This window comes from Pollachius pollachius (assembly GCF_949987615.1).
Source record: "Pollachius pollachius genome assembly, chromosome: 6".
Classification (NCBI taxonomy): Eukaryota; Metazoa; Chordata; class Actinopteri; order Gadiformes; family Gadidae; genus Pollachius; species Pollachius pollachius.
This window is the reverse complement of record NC_136939.1, coordinates 7,742,949-7,760,059: the sequence shown is the minus strand read 5'-3', so window position 1 is coordinate 7,760,059 and position 17,111 is coordinate 7,742,949. Positions and strand designations below refer to the sequence as shown.

The 17,111-nt window shown below is 41.3% G+C and overlaps 3 protein-coding genes across 8 annotated transcripts in view; 2 read left to right on the top strand and 1 right to left on the bottom strand.

Annotated features, from left to right (window-relative positions):
* The window catches only part of synj1 (synaptojanin 1), a 28,553-nt gene extending 27,021 nt beyond the window's left edge, over positions 1–1,532 (bottom strand). For 4 of the 6 annotated variants that reach the window (XM_079737887.1, XM_079737890.1, XM_079737891.1 and 1 more), the window contains exons 1-3: positions 1,481–1,532; positions 395–551; positions 181–267 (exon numbers count right to left, since the gene is read on the bottom strand). In XM_079737887.1, coding sequence (XP_079594013.1) covers positions 181–267; positions 395–518 — 211 coding nt within the window. In that variant the 5' untranslated portion in view covers positions 519–551; positions 1,481–1,532. Of the gene's footprint in view, positions 1–180; positions 268–394; positions 552–1,079; positions 1,100–1,475 lie in introns of those variants that run through there. The other 2 variants (XM_079737888.1, XM_079737889.1) reach the window with 2 other exon arrangements.
* Positions 1,533–4,462: 2,930 nt separating this feature from the next.
* On the top strand, positions 4,463–9,766 carry LOC307077442 (lysosomal proton-coupled steroid conjugate and bile acid symporter SLC46A3). Its single transcript, XM_079738867.1, has 6 exons — positions 4,463–4,588; positions 4,914–5,118; positions 5,865–6,759; positions 7,229–7,312; positions 7,466–7,622; positions 9,287–9,766. Exons 2-6 carry the CDS (start codon positions 4,927–4,929, stop codon positions 9,390–9,392), a joined length of 1,434 nt encoding a protein of 477 aa, XP_079594993.1. The 5' UTR covers positions 4,463–4,588; positions 4,914–4,926; the 3' UTR covers positions 9,393–9,766.
* Positions 9,767–13,475: 3,709 nt separating this feature from the next.
* Positions 13,476–17,111, top strand: part of klf8 (Kruppel like factor 8) — a gene marked incomplete at its 5' end in the record, with an annotated part of 30,094 nt that continues 26,458 nt past the window's right edge. The window contains 1 exon segment of the mRNA XM_079739036.1: positions 13,476–13,502. Coding sequence (XP_079595162.1) covers positions 13,476–13,502 — 27 coding nt within the window.

Here is a 17,111-nt window from a genome sequence, read left to right as displayed (position 1 = left end):
CTGCACCATCACCTCAAATGAGGATTAATCAGATTTTCCTGTTGTTGTGATAACAGAGCTTTGGAGGTCATGTAAAGGGCAGAAGAAAGCAGCTTTAATTTCGTCGTTCATGCAAAAACATTCAGACAGACAGATAATGTTATAGAGGGAACTGCGTGGATAGACAATGCAGAAACTTACCCAGGTTTAGACGGAGAACCCCAAGAATCCCGTAGGCATCAACCATCTTGGTATAAGTGTTTTTGATGGCTTCCTTCTCCGCAGCCGCTATGCATCAACAATAAGCAATGCTGTTGTCAGTGCGGGTTCTCCTTGCTATCGAGTGACATACCATAACCAAAGAGATATGTAGGGTATATTTTTGTTAAGTATGAAATCAAAAGGACATTCTTACACAGTACAGCGACAGCTCCAGACTCAAACATGAGGCACTCATCTTTGTTCCTCGTTTCCACTATGATACTATACGGTGGTGGGTCCAATTTATGGTAAATACGGTACCCCTTGCTGAAGGCCATTGTTGATCCAAGATAAAATGACCTATGTTGATTCTGATTAAACAATTACAAATGAATTCATGACAGCACATTAGAGAACAGCAGGCAACCGCATCATGTTTCAAATACATCTTCTGAATGTTGCAGTTTGCTCCATTATCATGCATTTGAGACAGCATCTATTCCGATTTCTGAACAGAAACCATGAAACAGCTTTACCAAATATGACTGCTCACCAGTTGATGAGGAAGCAGCAGCATATCTAAATTAAACGGCATTTACATTAAACCTGACGATTCTGAGATAATGTCAATGCCATTATATTCACTGTCGTTTATAAACGATAAATAGTTACAATAATGCATAGCCTGCTATGCAGCTTATTAGTGATAATAACCTAAAATAGTGTCAATGGCATTTCTGAAATGCTGATCCAAATCCAACCCAAAAACGTTGAATCATCATCATCAGGTATAAACACAACACACCTATAGATTTTGAAACATCAGATTTCTCTTCAAACGAATTTAGATATTATTATGCAGGTAATACAGCAGGCCAAAGAACAGAGATGCCAGCTACCTCTCCTCAATCCTCAGTCACGACCTGAATCACCAACAGTATGCATAGCTAACGTAACCTAGTAGCTCGTTCAACGCAAGAAATTGTGTTGAGTTGCCATCTAAATAAGACGGTAAGATAAAACAGCAAAGTGAGCACGGCACAGCATGAAGTCTATCCTGCCTGGTAGTTATATCATTCGCACGCCAGTATAATGTATTAGCTAGACATCGCTAGCTCTATGTAATTATGTGGACGATGATGCTAGCCAGTAGAAACCCGTCGGCTCCAAATGGTTTATCGGCCATTCATCTAATACAAACATCAGCATAGTTTCTTGCAAACATAACATTATTTTATTTCCAACGCAATGTTGAAATTGCTTAATTCTATCAGGTAAAGGACGCTAGATTTCACCTTACCGTTTCCCCCTACCGGGTTTTCAACAGATTGCTGTTGGCTGTCACAACAAAATCCCTCCAGTAGTGTTGTCGATGGTACATTCCGACGGTACCACAGTCCACATTACCGTAATACTAGTAAAGTTCTGGAAATAAAGGTTCAGTCAAAATAAAGCTCGACCCCAGCAATAAGTGCAATAAATATACTAAAAAATCTCTCTAAAAAGGTCAGGTATATAGTATAATATATAATATAATAAGTATAAAACGTTAAACACAAAATATCTATACATCTATACAAGTACTATAAAAAGTAGAATGTGCAATATTATCAAAATTACAGTATCTCGTATAAACATATAAATTAAAGATAGACTCTAAATACACAGTATTTACATTATGGAGGATCTGTGCAATAGTGCAATTATTGTGTGAAGAGTGAGTCCAGGGGGATGAGTCTATGGGGAGTTTGAGGTCCTTCTCTCATCACAACAGGTGACGAATCTTGCTGCTGCGTTCGCACATTGTTGTATTTCTCCCAACAGGCAGGCAGTTTGTGAGCATCTGGAGAGTCTTTGAAGTCCTTGCATGCCTTTGTAATCCGTGGGAAGTGTGTATTCCTGATGTCTTCATATGACTGGCAGGAATTCAGGAAGTGCAGTTCTGTTTCTAGTTGGTTGTGTGTGCAGTGGGAGCACAGTCTGTCTTCTCTTGGGAGCCAGGTCTGTCTGTGGCGTCCCTTCTCGATGGTCAGGCTGTGTTCGCTGAGTCTGTATCTGGTCCCCCCCCCCCCCCCCAACATCTATCGACTGTTTTTTCAAAACAAAAAACATTTCAAGACATTTTTAAAAAAAAAGGCAATAATATATTATATTATTAATTGCCATCCGCGGGCCGTGGGCCGTGCTGCGTTGGGCTGGGCCCTTAGAATCAGTACCACTTTTCCCCGCCAGGCAGCACCCCTGGTCACGGTGGTCAGGTATTCTGCCACGGTGTAGTCTCTGTTAAGAGACTACTTGTATTTACTCTGATTTGCCTGATATGCTGGTTGCGTGTGTTGGACAGAGTCCCAGGACAAGCTGGCTAAGGGGACACTTTCTGGGTGTAACTCTCTGTGGGTAAGAGCCCTGTGTGGAGTGTGTTGCTGTCGCTTCCCTTAAGGTGGTCATAAAGTTTTAGGGCTCTCTTCTAAATTTTAATAACGATTGGATATCGTCCTAATTCTGCTCTGCATGCATTATTTGGTGTCTTTTCTTTTAGTGTCTTTAGGACTTTTAGTATTGATTTGCAGAATTCTGCATGAAGAGTTTCAATTTGATGTTTGTCCCATTTTATAAAATCTTGGTTGGTGAGTGGGCCCCAGACTTCACAGCCGTAGAGCGCAATAGGCTCTATTACTGCGTCAAATATTTTTTGCCAGATCTTAATTGGGATGTCTAGTTTGATATTTCTTTATATGGCATAAAGTGCCCTCCTTGCCTTGTCTCTCAGGTCATTAACAGCTTTGTTGAAATTTACTGTAGCGTTCATATTTATGCCGAGGTAGGTATAGTTTTTGTTCGCTCTAGAGCAGGGGTCTCAAACTCGCGGGATGATATTTTGTGGCTGCCTACTTGACATCAAAGTTTAGTGTTAGAGCGGCCCGCGCGTTGTTGTCAAACGCACTCTACCTCCGGCGGCCCCCAGGTATGTTGAGTTTGAGACCCCTGCTCTAGAGTAACAGTGTCTAGGTGGAATGTGTATTTGTTGTGGCTGGGTCTTTTTTCAAATATCATTATTTTGGTTTTACTAAGGTTCACTGTCAGGGCCCAGGTTTGAGAGAAGCTGTGCAGAAGATCTAGGTGCTGCTGTAGGCCTTCTTTGGTTGGGGACAGCAGCACCAGGTCATCTGCAAACAGCAGACATTTGATTTCGGTGTCTACCAGTGTTATGCCGGGGGCTGCAGACTGTTCTAATGTCCTTGCTAGTTGGTTAATGTATATGTTGAACAGGGTTGGACTCAAGCTGCGTCCCTGTCTCACAACCCGGCTTTGTGGGAAGAAGTCTGTGTGTTTCTTTCCTATCTTAACTGCACATTTGTTGTTTTTGTACATGGACTTTATGATGTCGTAAGTTTTTCCTTCAACACCACTTTCTATCAATTTAAACAACACACCATCATGCCAAATTAAGTCGAAGGCTTTTTTAAAGTCAACAAAGCAGGAGAATAGTTTGCTTTTGTTTTGGTTCTCTCTCTCTCTCTCTCTCTCTCTCTCTCTCTCTCTCTCTCTCTCTCTCTCCCTCTCTCTCTCTCTCTCTCTCTCTCTCTCAATTCAATTCAATTCAATTAAATTCATTCCACATTAGAAACAAACGTTGTGCACTGCCAAAGGTGAACAAATAGGAGGTCAAAGTATAAAACGTTGTATACAAAATCGATATAAACATATCAAATGTAAACACTCAATATATAAGTAAAATGTAGAATACTATAAAAAATTGAGTATCTCCTATAACAGTATTGTTTATTTATAGTATTTTTAATTTGGAGGTTTTATGCACAACAGAAAGAGAAAGTGATGTCTAATATTTACAAAGGCATGCTAGTGGTTAAAGTCCAGTTTGATTATGGTGTGTTCTAAGTCTGTTTACGGTTTATTTTTATGTACATTATGTACAGATACATTAAGGGCACTCTCTCTCACTCAAAACAATTAAATTAAATTCTAAAAAGCTTATATTATGAGTGAATATAAATTATATATATATATATATATATATATATATATATATATATATATATATATATATATATATATATATATATATATATATATATACACATATATATAATCAAATATATATTCACTCATAATACCATCACTATTAACATGATAGAGTTATCCTGATGATTGTATGGTATCCCTTTGGCACGTTTCGCATGAATAGAGCTCTGCGCGTGACCAGATACTGTGTCCAATCAGGTCACTTAGGGGGTGGAGCCAAACCTGCTTGGACACATTTAGTAAATAAAAAGACACGCAGCACAATGCAGTTCATGAACGAGTCATATCGATCATCCAACGGTGTCTGAGGAAACTAGAAGTATTGTGTGTATTCATGGTTAACATTAGTTAAACGACTCCTTGGGTAAGCGTAAAAATCTAATCATTTCAAAAATACCGGTGAATAACAAAGACAACTTGCTATGCTAACTATATAACGTTCGAATAATACATTATGTCAAATGTTTTCAGCATACGAAATTAATAATTATGCACGTTCAATAGAATAGACAAGTCAGCAATGTTGAATGTCAAGCGACGTTGTAATAGATGAAATATACCGTCTGCTAGCCATTGTACACTATGTACTTGTTGGAAATAGTATTATGCAGTAGTATGCTCACTGGTCTTCTTCTTTAGATATCATGCCAATCTGTTCTGACATTGTACTCACTTTTTATCCCCTCTAGATACTTCGACAAAATGAAGGGCTTTCACTTTGTCGAGCCGGTCGTAGCCCTCTATGCCTTTGCTGTCTTTCTGGTCTCCCCTTTGATACAGCAGTATGTGTATAGGCGACTCTGGCAGGAGTTTACTAACACCACATACCCACATGAAAACAACACATCTCAATGTTCGCATAATGTCACCAGTAACCACTCAGCCGACCATGAGGTAAGTTAGATAGGGCGACACAAACAGAAAATCGTCTAAATGTGATCCTTTAAAGACCAATGCCCCCAAAGTTATATTTTTGACCTTGCATTAAAAACACGCAAATAAATTCTTTGTTTATTTCGTATTTTGGGGTTTTCCATATTTCCTGATATAATTTGATGTCTACAGACTCATTACTCAATTACATGCAAATATAAGGCGATACAATAACATATTGTGCTACCCCGTCGCTGTAGGAAATCTATACATTATTGGTCAATGTCCCACTTTTATATTGATATCCCTCTTGCCGGCTTATCGCAGTTAATGATTTGTTTTTTGTTGATTGTGTGTGTCAAAAATGTTTAAAATATTTTCAAAAGAATAATATGTATCAAAAATGTAATAAGTATAATAGTATCATGCCAACTTATTTCGAGCAAGCATTAAAGAAGCTACTCTTTGTGCTTTAATATTTGGCTGGACATTCTGGTGATGTTGCTATTGTTGAACACTAAATTGTTCACAGTAAAGAGCAAATTATCACCTTTAAAGAATTAAAGAAGACGGTTTCGCATGTTTGGTCCTGGTGTGCCCGCTACACACCTCTTTCGTCCACGACAGAACTGGTTCCTTTTTCTTGGGAGGACTATATTTGTTTGGGGACTACTCATTTTCCCTCAAACCTTTTCTACTTTCGCTATTACAAGTAAAGAAAAATCATCAACCCGCGACAAACAAAACCTCTTCTCTTTCGTCTCCAGGAGGTGCAGAAGCAGGCTTCTCTCTTCTCCCTCTACTCAGAGCTCTTCACCATCATACCGTCTCTGGTTGTCACCCTCATCCTGGTGGCCTACAGCGACCAGAGAGGACGCAAGGTCACCATCATCATGCCTCTGATCGGCAGCCTCATCTTCAGCCTGTCCTTCCTGACCGTGTCCTACTTTGAGCTCAACGTCTACCTGCTGATTGGGGCCTCCATCTTCTCCTCTCTGTTCGGCAGCGCGGGAACACTATTGGGCGGTTGCTTCGCGTACATCGCGGACATGTGTGACGACAGCAGGCGGAAAACGCTGCGCATAGCCGGCATCGACATGGTGATCGGTCTGTTGTCCGGCGCCGCCGCTCTCTCCACGGGGCACTTCCTGCGAGCAATGGGCTTCAACGTGCCCGTCCTCACGGGGTTAGTGTTCCAGGGAATCACGCTGCTTTACGCCGTGTTCCTCCTGGAGGAGTCGACCAAGCGAACGCCGGACGGTTACGCCGAGCCCCCTGACTGCGGGGCAGCCCCCACTCGCCGCTCGGCGATGTTGCAGTTGTTCTTCGGGATCTATCAGATGTTCGCGGATCTCAGCCGCAGGGACAACGCTCGCCTGGTGCTGCTCATCCTGATCCTCGCCACCTTCACCTTCGCCTACGTAGGGGGCATGGGCTCCGTCACCCTCTATGAGCTCAATGAGCCGCTGTGCTGGGACGAGATCCTCATCGGCTACGGCGCCGCGTTGTCCACCACGGTGTACGTGGGGAGCTTCCTGGGCGTGACGGCGTTGACGTACTGCGGCGTTCCCCAGCTGGTGATCGTGGTCGTCGGCCTGCTCTCCGTCATCTCTGGCTTTACCATGATGTCCTTTACCAAGACCACTCTGGTCATGTTTCTCGGTGAGACGAGTACACACACGCCTCATCCATCAAGGCTAGCACTTGACGCTAGGGCTGTCGTGATATCCTATGTTCATTATGAAATATCCAGTTTTCCTTTGCTGCAGGCCGCACAGAATGGGAAGCGTGTGACACTCTCTTTGTCTCTAAACTGATCAGACTTGAACAGCAGGCTCGGCCACTAGCACACACGCAGTAATCTTATGTAGAAAGTTATACGAAAGGTATGCAGCATAAGATGAATTAATCAGTGTGTTTATTTCTAACATAGTCTTATTATAAAGCATCCTAGTTTAAACATTTTGCTGTACATCAATTTTGGCCTTCTAAAGGCCAAGGTTTTCTATCATTTTTATTAGATTTGATCAGCCATTTTTACAGATCTAAATTCCTGACATATTTACTGCACTGCGTTGGTCCGTCTTCCACATCTACCGTATTGTTTGTTCTTGTCATTGGCTGGTCGTAGTGAGGATACCCCTGGTCCTAGCCATCATGCCTTTCCCTGTCCTGCGTACCATGATGTCAAAGACTGTCTCCAAGTCCAAGCAAGGTGAGATGATTTAGAAATGGCGTTAACATTCAAACCACATCTTAAAATACATGTACGTAAAATTACGTACATGTATTTCTACATCAATATAAGAAAATAAAAATAAAAATCTGACCTCATATTGTCTAACAAACTGTCATTGTTGTTGCGAAGGAGCTCTGTTTGGATGCTTAGCCTTCATGGAGAGTCTGAGTGCCAGCATATCCTCAACCGTCTTCAGTAGCATCTACGCCATCACGGTCGGGTGGTGGCCAGGCTTCAGCTTCCTGCTGGCTGCAGGCCTCTGTCTCATCCCCTGTGTCCTCATAGGGTAAGTCATGATGCTAACCCCAGGCACCGTCGCTCCTCTTATTATCATGTGATTTTTAGGGCCCAAGAATATCCGGTACCAAAATTCTGCATAGTTTAGGGTCCGATCTTGGGTTTAAAACCACTGGATAAAGGAAGTTAAAAGATTTGTTTACACAAATCAGCTTGATGGACACACATATAGATAGTTAGAACATATTAGCCTTTGTGTGATACTCATTTTAACTATTATCAATAGTAACAATACTAAAAATGATTTCTTGTAGGACACCTCCTGACAGCAAAGGTATTTGATGTAATGGAGCACGACCCTGGGAAGGCACTGGGGGCCACAGGGAGCCGCACATGAGACTGGGAGGGAAACGTCCACATTGTGGGAAGTAACGATAAAGGACCGGGTAGAGTTCAGGGATGGCCATGGCTGAAGCAAGACATGATGCAACAAGCGGTTGATTTGCAATACACTTTGGGGGGAAGTGGACATGTCTCCAAGGATGCAAACAATAAAGAAGTCAGGAAAGTTGGCACATGCTCAGGCATACAGCACTTTATGGTTAAAGTGACAATGCAAACGCTAAGGAAACAAATTGTCCTTGTCCCAGATTCACTATTATCACTGAAAAATCATTGTTGATTGATCAAACTCGGTGTGAAAGTTAAAAGAGGGTTATATTTTTAACATGAACAAGCTGTTCAACCTTAATGTATGTTTAGGGCTGTGGGTATTCAGTCAGATTGAATTTATATGCATTCTTGGTCATGCATTTCAGTTGTCCTTAAGTTGCAAGAATCCTTTTTCTGCATTTTTTCCCGTGCGCGACCTCCTGCATTAGCCACACACAAGAGCACTCAGCTCTCGTTCCTGCACAACCAGCCAACCTTTCAAGTGCTTTACAAAAATGAGACCTTGCGATTTCATTGTATATCTTATACATCCTTACAAATCTTTCCCATGTGCCGCTTTCATGCACGCAGAATGATAGTGAGCAATGTTATCATATTTATGAACTGTATACCATTATCTTTACAAAAACATTGGGAAAGCATTTGGTTGGCATGGCTAGACCAGGAAGTGCTGAGTCATAGTGTGTGTGTGTGTGTGTGTGTGTGTGTGTGTGTGTGTGTGTGTGTGTGTGTGTGTGTGTGTGTGTGTGTGTGTGTGTGTGTGTGTGTGTGTGTGTGTGTGTGTGTGTCGAACGAGAATGATGATTCAGCTCAATGATTAGGTAAGCTGTGTGCAAACTGATATGTCAAGTCATCCTAAAAAAACTTTTCTTCACTAAAAAATGGTAGCTTTCTGCACTGTTAGATTCCAAAGAACCTCTTTGTGTATCACATTATGTACCTGTTCTCGGATAATTGTGGATTTGTATTAACATTCTTACTTTCAGCGTACAATTAGTCTTACACATAAGGAGATATTTCCAGTGGGAATCAACAGCTTAAAAACATGCTATTATGTTATCTGTTTGGACTAGTTATACTAATTACTAGTTAGTAATGTGTAATAGTAGGTATTATCTAGCAGCGGTTGGAAATTTTAATTCATACCGTAATTATGTTTACTTTATCTGCCAAAAAATGCAGACTTCAAAGTTTGACGATCATGACTCATGTTCATTGACTTGATCACTTTGTGTCCTCTTCGGCTGTTCTCTGGCTCAGAGTGTTGGCCCTGCTGAAGGCGGACCCGGCCCAGGAGGGAGAGGGGACTGAAGGCTTGATTGCAGCGGAGGGGGAGCCAGGCGTGGATGGCGCTCTAAGCTCTTGAGCTGTGCTACGGCCTCGCAACGGGACCCTCGGTAGCACACGCACACTGCCGCCTTAAGTGCTCAGGGAGTCAGGGTTCTCTGTTCACGAAAATGGACAATTACAGCAGAGCTTTGACGCTGCCCCCACAAAATGTAGCTCGAAAACATTCTTGGTTTTTTTAAAAAAAAATGTATATTGTGATTTTGGGATATATTAGTTTCAGATCCTTGTTTTGAAAGATGCTTTTACCAAAGGATCCTTGCTTTTTAAAGCATCACAGCAATAAAGTTGCGTGGATGAATGCATGCAATGGATAGATTTGTCTACGCAGATCACAGATTGACAGATGCCTTCACATATAATAGGTGAGTGAGATACGGAATACCACTTGTATTCCGTATCTCACTCACCTATTAGTAGATGATGATAGTAGATGATGACTTAAGGGGCCACTAGGCGTTACATGTTGAAGTGTTTATATATATATATATGTATAATATATATGTACATGTACATATATATTTATATATATGTATGTATGTGTGTGTATACTACTGGTATGCCAGAAAACAGTACACACTATAGTACGTAGTATGCAGGTTTGGATGCAGCCCACATGTCTGGGAGTGTAGGAGGTGTCTGGTGGACTGTACCAACTACTAAAATGGAGTTGTTCTATCCATCGTACATCTGAGTGGACGCTACCACATGTGGTCTCACGAAGGGATGTGTTTTGAAATGAGGTAGAAAAAATTAATTCATCAATGTTTTAATGAATTACTAAATTACAAAAGTAGTACACTTGATATTGTAAACCAAAACATTATATTTCCCCTGGGTGTTTTTGTATTCCTGACTGCAACTACATCATACTTAAGCATAGCACATAGTAACATATAAAGGGAAATTGAGAACAATCTCAGGAAAGGAATGGGGTAAAACCCCAGATCGAAAAACTAAAAAAGCACATTTGTGTCGGAAATTCGCCTCGTTACATATTTATGCATTTCATGTAAATCTGTTTTTATAAATCTATCGATTGCTATAGAATTTTAAATAAAAATGTATGAACTATAACGTTACAATAACAACTGGAAACCTTTTGGTTGAACTGGAATTAGACTTTTTTCTGTGTCTGAAAGTTGTAAAATGGTCCGATTTTAAATGTGATCTGTGCACCTGTGTAAGTTAGACACCGCTTTTCAAGTAAGATCGAAATTTAAAGCCACAAGTTTGTCCTACGCCAATGCCCAAGTGTATTTGCAATATATGTCACTTCAATGTTGACCGCCAGATGTCACTGTTGGTTAAGGCTTTTTATTTTCACAACGGCTTTTCTCTTGTGGGTTGCGACGTTCCCAAAGTTGCAGCAATACTAATTCTGGATGACACAAGGACCACTTCAGCGGGGTCCAAAACCCCGCCCATTAACTTGGCTCGTAGCACTGTTTGTAGTATACAATTATCATAACAATATGGAAACGACAAATGGATTACAGTGATGATAGTTGCAGGCGTTGTCAACAGGAGGATGCTTTCAATTCTCCTTACTATAAAAGGTCAAAGTCCTTCATCAAGACACTTTTATGTTAGACCATTAAACCAGTAAATCCCATGCATGCATCAAGGAACAGTTGAGCAAGTGTTTGAACTAAGGTTAACTCCAATCGATCTGTAGTTCCATGGTCTTGTTAGGGTAGGTAGGCCTATACCACACTTCACCTAAGAATCCACTAGGGTAAACAACATAATTTAGTGGAGGAAGCGAACATAGAGTAGTCCTACCTCTCAATAACTTCACAGGAAGCTCTACGTTTGACATTCATTTTGCATTGCTGAAGTAATACCTATAACAATGAATGGTATAATAATAATAATATCAGGGGACTTAATTGGCTTGTTTTCATACTACTAATGACTAATACTACTAATACTTACTAAATGAGTATAGGCTTCATTGCTTCATAGGGTGTTTAGAATATACAAACACTCCTCCCTGTGATAATATAACAACAATTGTGATTATTCTTACTATATTGTTGGGACAGTGGGAAACAAAAATAATGTCAATAAGGGTATTGAGGAAGTAAAAGTGATGGTTCAAGTGAAAATGATGTTCTGCCACTTGTATCACTCAATTTTACACCATGCATGTTCACCAGCAGTGCGAATACCCAACGATTGTTTGAGGGTTTTCCTAAACGGAAGGTGTATATCTATCAAATTATGTTTATCTTGAAATCTAAAACTGTCAAAGTGTGTCCCGATCATTTTGCAGTTCTGTAAATGGATATAATAAAACATCCAACAATAGCGTTTTTTATCACAAAACTCTGTACTGGCTCCGACAGTTTCCTTTACATCAGCATATCTACCATGGGTTGGGAACCAAGATGGGTCCTGACCCATTGGTGGACGGTGGCAGCCTGACGATGCCCTGGAGTGTGTGTTCATTCCAACAGACACAATTAAATAGTATTTTGTGTCCATAGACAAAATCATTGAAGAATCCCTAATTTAAAGGAATGGGAGGCCATTTTGTCCGGCTGTTTTATCCATCTATACGCACGCGGCTTTCTACCTGAAGGTGGCTTCACCTTCCATTCCAGTCCTTTTTCTGCTTTTCTACACTTAACTTTTGAACACTATTTGCACTATTCGATTCCGAGTAACTCTTTTTGAGTATTGCTACATAACACATCAGTTATTTCTCTATAATAAAAGTGTCATGCTCTGTCATTGCACCACCCGGTCTCACTCCAGCAAACCCTTGCATTTTCACAAAGCCTTTCTTGTTTTGTCTTTTAGGTGCTTATATAAATTAAGCAATGTTAAAGGTATATCTGTATGAAAGATGCTAAATAATAACAAATTTATCAACGGCCCACCTGTATCCTGTAGCTTCCTAGATCACTTTTGATGAAGGCATGTGGTCAATGATTTTATAGTTACTATTTAATATGCTGTGTAGCATTTCAAAGGCAAGTTATTTTTCCGTATTTATCACTCTTTACCCAAAAAATGTCAAAGGTTGTCTATCCACAAGCCCTTTGCTAAATTTTCAGATAACCACATAAAACTAGGTCGATCTTTTTTGGACTATTTATTTTACATTACAAGGTATATTTATTATCCCCGAGGGGGGATTTGATGCACAGCCAGCAGTAAAAAAATAAGCAGCAAACACATAACGTATACTATACTCAACGAAGTTCGGTTATTTTACAGCCCATTATGTTATTGTGTTGTATTAACAATACATATGTTTAGTGAGCGCTTATGTGCATAAGCAGGTATTCATGAACTCAAGATTGGATTTGCGGTGAGCCACCCAACCCTATCACCCGCAGTGAAGAAGTTTTAAACTGGCCGTAACGAGTCGCCATCATTGCGTCATTACGTATTGGTTGGTTTCATTGATGCTTCTATTCAAACTTTTAATTTACCAAGGGTTGCGATTCCAGATCTTTCATCTACATATGGATATGTAACTTCCAGTGGGCGCTTGTCATGCGAGAGTCCCTTCCATGGATGTCTACCATACGAAGGTCCCTCCCTCACAGTTAAACCATCTCCAGCGCTGCAATGTAACTGTTATCTACCAATTGCACACAGCATGTGCTCGGCGATGTACGGGTGCAGGCATGCCTGAATTCACCGGTATGTCTGTGGATGAAAAGTTACACATTAGGCATCAGTTTGGGTGGCTGTGCTTGCTCTGCGTCTGTGGAAGTAGCGCTGCATAGCGTCTGACTGCCGGAGATGAGGGGTGGGGACGTAGGGTGGGGTCATAAGCTGGGAGAGGCGGAGGAGAAAGGCAGCGAGAGAGCCCAACCCTAAACACACGGCAACAACACGCCGACATACAGAGGGGGGGGAACGAAGGAAGCGTTCGACGAGGCGGCAATGAGCTGAACATATTTCACGAAGATAGCCAGTTAGATATCCGTAGTATCTTCCCGTAAACTGAGTGTAAAGGTGGGAACTGGCCCCAAAAAGAGCACAGTTGTTCTTCAAATAGCTACCCAGGCAGCCCGGCCGACCCCCCACCACCACCACTACCACTCCGCCCCTAGGCTGCTGCACCCGCTTAGCAACCGAGATGCACACGGAGACTCGGAACAAGAAAGTAAGTCCGTATTCCACACTATTGAGTCTGTCCTCTTCGGTACAAGTGAACCGTCCTGTCAGCCTAACTTGATGACTCGAGATGACATTGTCAGCTCAACATGTGCCTGTGCAGATACGGCGTGTTGATAACAAAAAAAAGGCTAACGGTGTGATGAATAACTGAGCCGGCAATTTGTGTTAAATGAGATGTACAGCAGCGGAACAGTTTGTCTCAGGTCCCGTAACTAATGTTCTTGCATGGCTCGGTGTTCGCTTGGTAATACTGTCACTCATGGTGACGTGCAGAAAGTATGCTCCCTTATAATCTCTCACCGTTGGGGGTGGGGGGTTACGCTCTCCTCATTTCTACACCTCCCCTTCTCTATTTCTTCTCCTCTCACTGTGTGGACTGCATGTGAACTGTCTCAGTTCGGTTAGGGTGTTGTGGTGTGTGATGTCGATAGGCAAGGCAGGAAACGAGAGGCAGAGAAACGGCAGGCTCGTAGGACACCATCTTAGTTTTTAAAGAGCCAGTAACCCTTTTCAGAAACACAGGCGCACAGAACCCTGGGAAGACGCCAGGTGCACTGCCTTGAGCAAGGCGACCCACTGTCCTATAGGCTGCCGTCTTGTGTTGTGCCCCTAATTGCACCGTGCCTGAATAAAACACTGCCACTGTTTCAGTCAGCAAGCGGTTCATGGCAACAAAAGGTGCAATTACACCATTCAGTCTTGAGATAGGTCTTGGTAAAAGACACCAAACTGCTCCATTCAGTCATAGAAAACTGGATAACAACCACAGGGTCACTGGTTAGGGATAGGCTATTCTTCTTCTTTGTAAGTCAAAGTCAAGGGGTTCTGTTCCCTGGGTGTGACCTAATGTCGTGCTGTCTGGGACTTTAAATGTAATATTGAAACCATTGAATACACACAGATGACAGAATACACAGATTTATATCCATGCAGGTCTTTTTCTAAAACCGCCACACTTGAAGGTGAGAGTACTTCAAAGGCAAAGCTGGCCTAAAACTCCCAACAGACCTGAAGAGGAAGATGTGTGTTATTTATTACAAACAGACATGAGCGCTACAGCGAAGTAAAGGAATATGTAGCCAATGTTTATATGGTTGGAAATAACTGAATAGTCCAAATGTGGAGTAGAAGGGTGTTATGGCGGCCAGATCTGTCTCTGTACAATGGAGTGTTGAACATATCTCTCACACACACACACACACACACAGACAGACACTGCCAGTACCTCCGTCAAACGCAGTCATTTTCAGAGTCATAATACATCAACCAATATAATTGGCAGGCTATAGACTAGGGACAGCGTCTGAATCATTCTCATCAAAGTTTGTTTAGTGTCAGAGGTAATGTTTACCTCTACAGTATAACAGAATTCCCTTAATGGGGCTGTCATTTACTTTCATTTTGATTTTACACACACACACACACACACACACACACACACACACACACACACACACTGCTAGTACCTCCGTCAAACGCAGCATCACAAACTTGCACCTGCGAGCTATAAGTCTAATGATCTTAACCTGTATGTGGAGGCAAGTATGAAAAACAAGAACTTAGGGGGGCCCTTCCTGATTTGCATATATCGGCAGTGTTCAGGTTTCAACAGCAGCAATGAATTCCATCAGAAGTCATTAGCTAAAGATCAGTTCTAGAGGAAGTTGGGTCAATTAGGATCGGATATTGAATCGACCATTGGTAGTAAATGTTACTTTCAGTGTTCCCCACCAGGATCCATAAACACGATGCGCAGCAAGTTGCGTTTAAACACATTTTCTAGAATATTCATGGTCTGTCATTTTCAGAGTCATAATACATCAACCAACATATTTGGCAGGCTTAAGACTAGGGACAGCGTCTGAATCATTCTCATCAAAGTTTGTTTAGTGTCAGAGGTAATGTTTACCTCTACATTATAACAGATGTCCCTTAATGGAGCTGTCATTTTCCTTTTATTTTAATTTTTCTCTCTCACACACACACACACACACACACACACACACACACACACACACACACACACACACACACACACAGAATAGAGAATGCATGTTAGTGTGTAATCCATTTACATGTGTCAAATGGTTTTAGTTGAGATACTCATTACCCGTAAGCAACTTGGGTGAAACATGATGCCGCGGGTTTCATAGTAAAAAGTAGGATGTCATTGTGAAGTCCCAAGTGACCTTTGTGAGGTTAATTGTTATTGGCAGTTTTAGGTTAACAGGTAGCGTCAACTAAACGCCCTTCCACTGTAACTGTGAGTGAAGCTAGTAAAATCCTGAACAGCATTAATGCCTATCCCTTAAATTACAATTCTAAAATGTTGATAGTGGGCCGGGGCGAGCTCAAAGAGGGTCTACCCTTTTAATTGATTTCTGACTACTCAAAGGTGAAGTACGCTCCAAAGTTAGATTGTATACAATCTCTCCAGTCCTCATCTCCTCCTCTGTCTAGCCACACATACTGTATGCCCACTCCACTATGGAGGACTTTTTTTATTTATATTATTTTCTTAAACGCAAAACAAAACAATCACAAACCTCATGCATACATCAGAAGATAACAAAACGCACAGGGTGCAGATCCATTATATTCAATGAATTCATTTAAATGCCCAGTTTCTCAAATACAGTCTTATAAAGTCTTATAAAAATCCATGGACCTTCATCCCCACTGTCAAGATCATTGAGGACCGAGGTTGCGCGTTCCGTTGACGGGAGATCCATAAACTCTTTTAACCAATGGTCAGTGTTGAAGCAATTTGGTTTTTGTACTTTCCAATTCATCATAATGATTCGTTTAACAGACAAAAAGGCTAAAGCTCTGTGTTGCGTAAGAGTTGACTCGATATTTTCTACTCTACTGCCTAAAAGGCATATTAGTGGGCAGAGTGATATTTTCACTTTCAGAATAAAAGACGGGTTGCAGATCACATCTGTCCAAAAACTCTTTACTGAGGGGCAATTCCACATTAGATGTATCAATGTTCCTGCCTCTCCGCAACCATGCCAACACAATTGGGAGAGGGACTTGTCCATTTTCTTTAATCTGCTTGATGTTATATATGCCCTGTGCAAGATTTTTATTTGAAGAATTTTATATCTTACACATTTGGATAAGGCTGTTGTGTTTTTGGTGTATCCCACTGTGCATTACTCAGGGGTCTGCCCAATTCCTGCTCCCATTTGTGTTGAATAGAGGATAGGCTGTCAAAGGATGCAGTGGTCAACAACTCCTATAATCTTGACACTGTTCTCCTCCCTGAGGCAATCTCCCTCAGTTTTTTGTCCAGATCTAAATCCTGTACTATGTGTTCTTTTGAAATAAGTAACCCCAACATTGATTTTAATTGTACATATGCAAAAAAGTCGACATCTTTTAAATCATATTGTGTTTTTAAGACATTAAGGGTACCATATAACCATCTATCACTATCTGACCCACTCTATGTTGCCATGATTTGTTTGTTAATGTTTGGAGGACTATGGAGGACTTTGATTAACTAATAAGAAATGCTAAATGGCTTTCAGATAGTTTCTGACCACTGTGTTGTGAAGATTGTGAACTTAACATCGAGGCCCGAGGGATG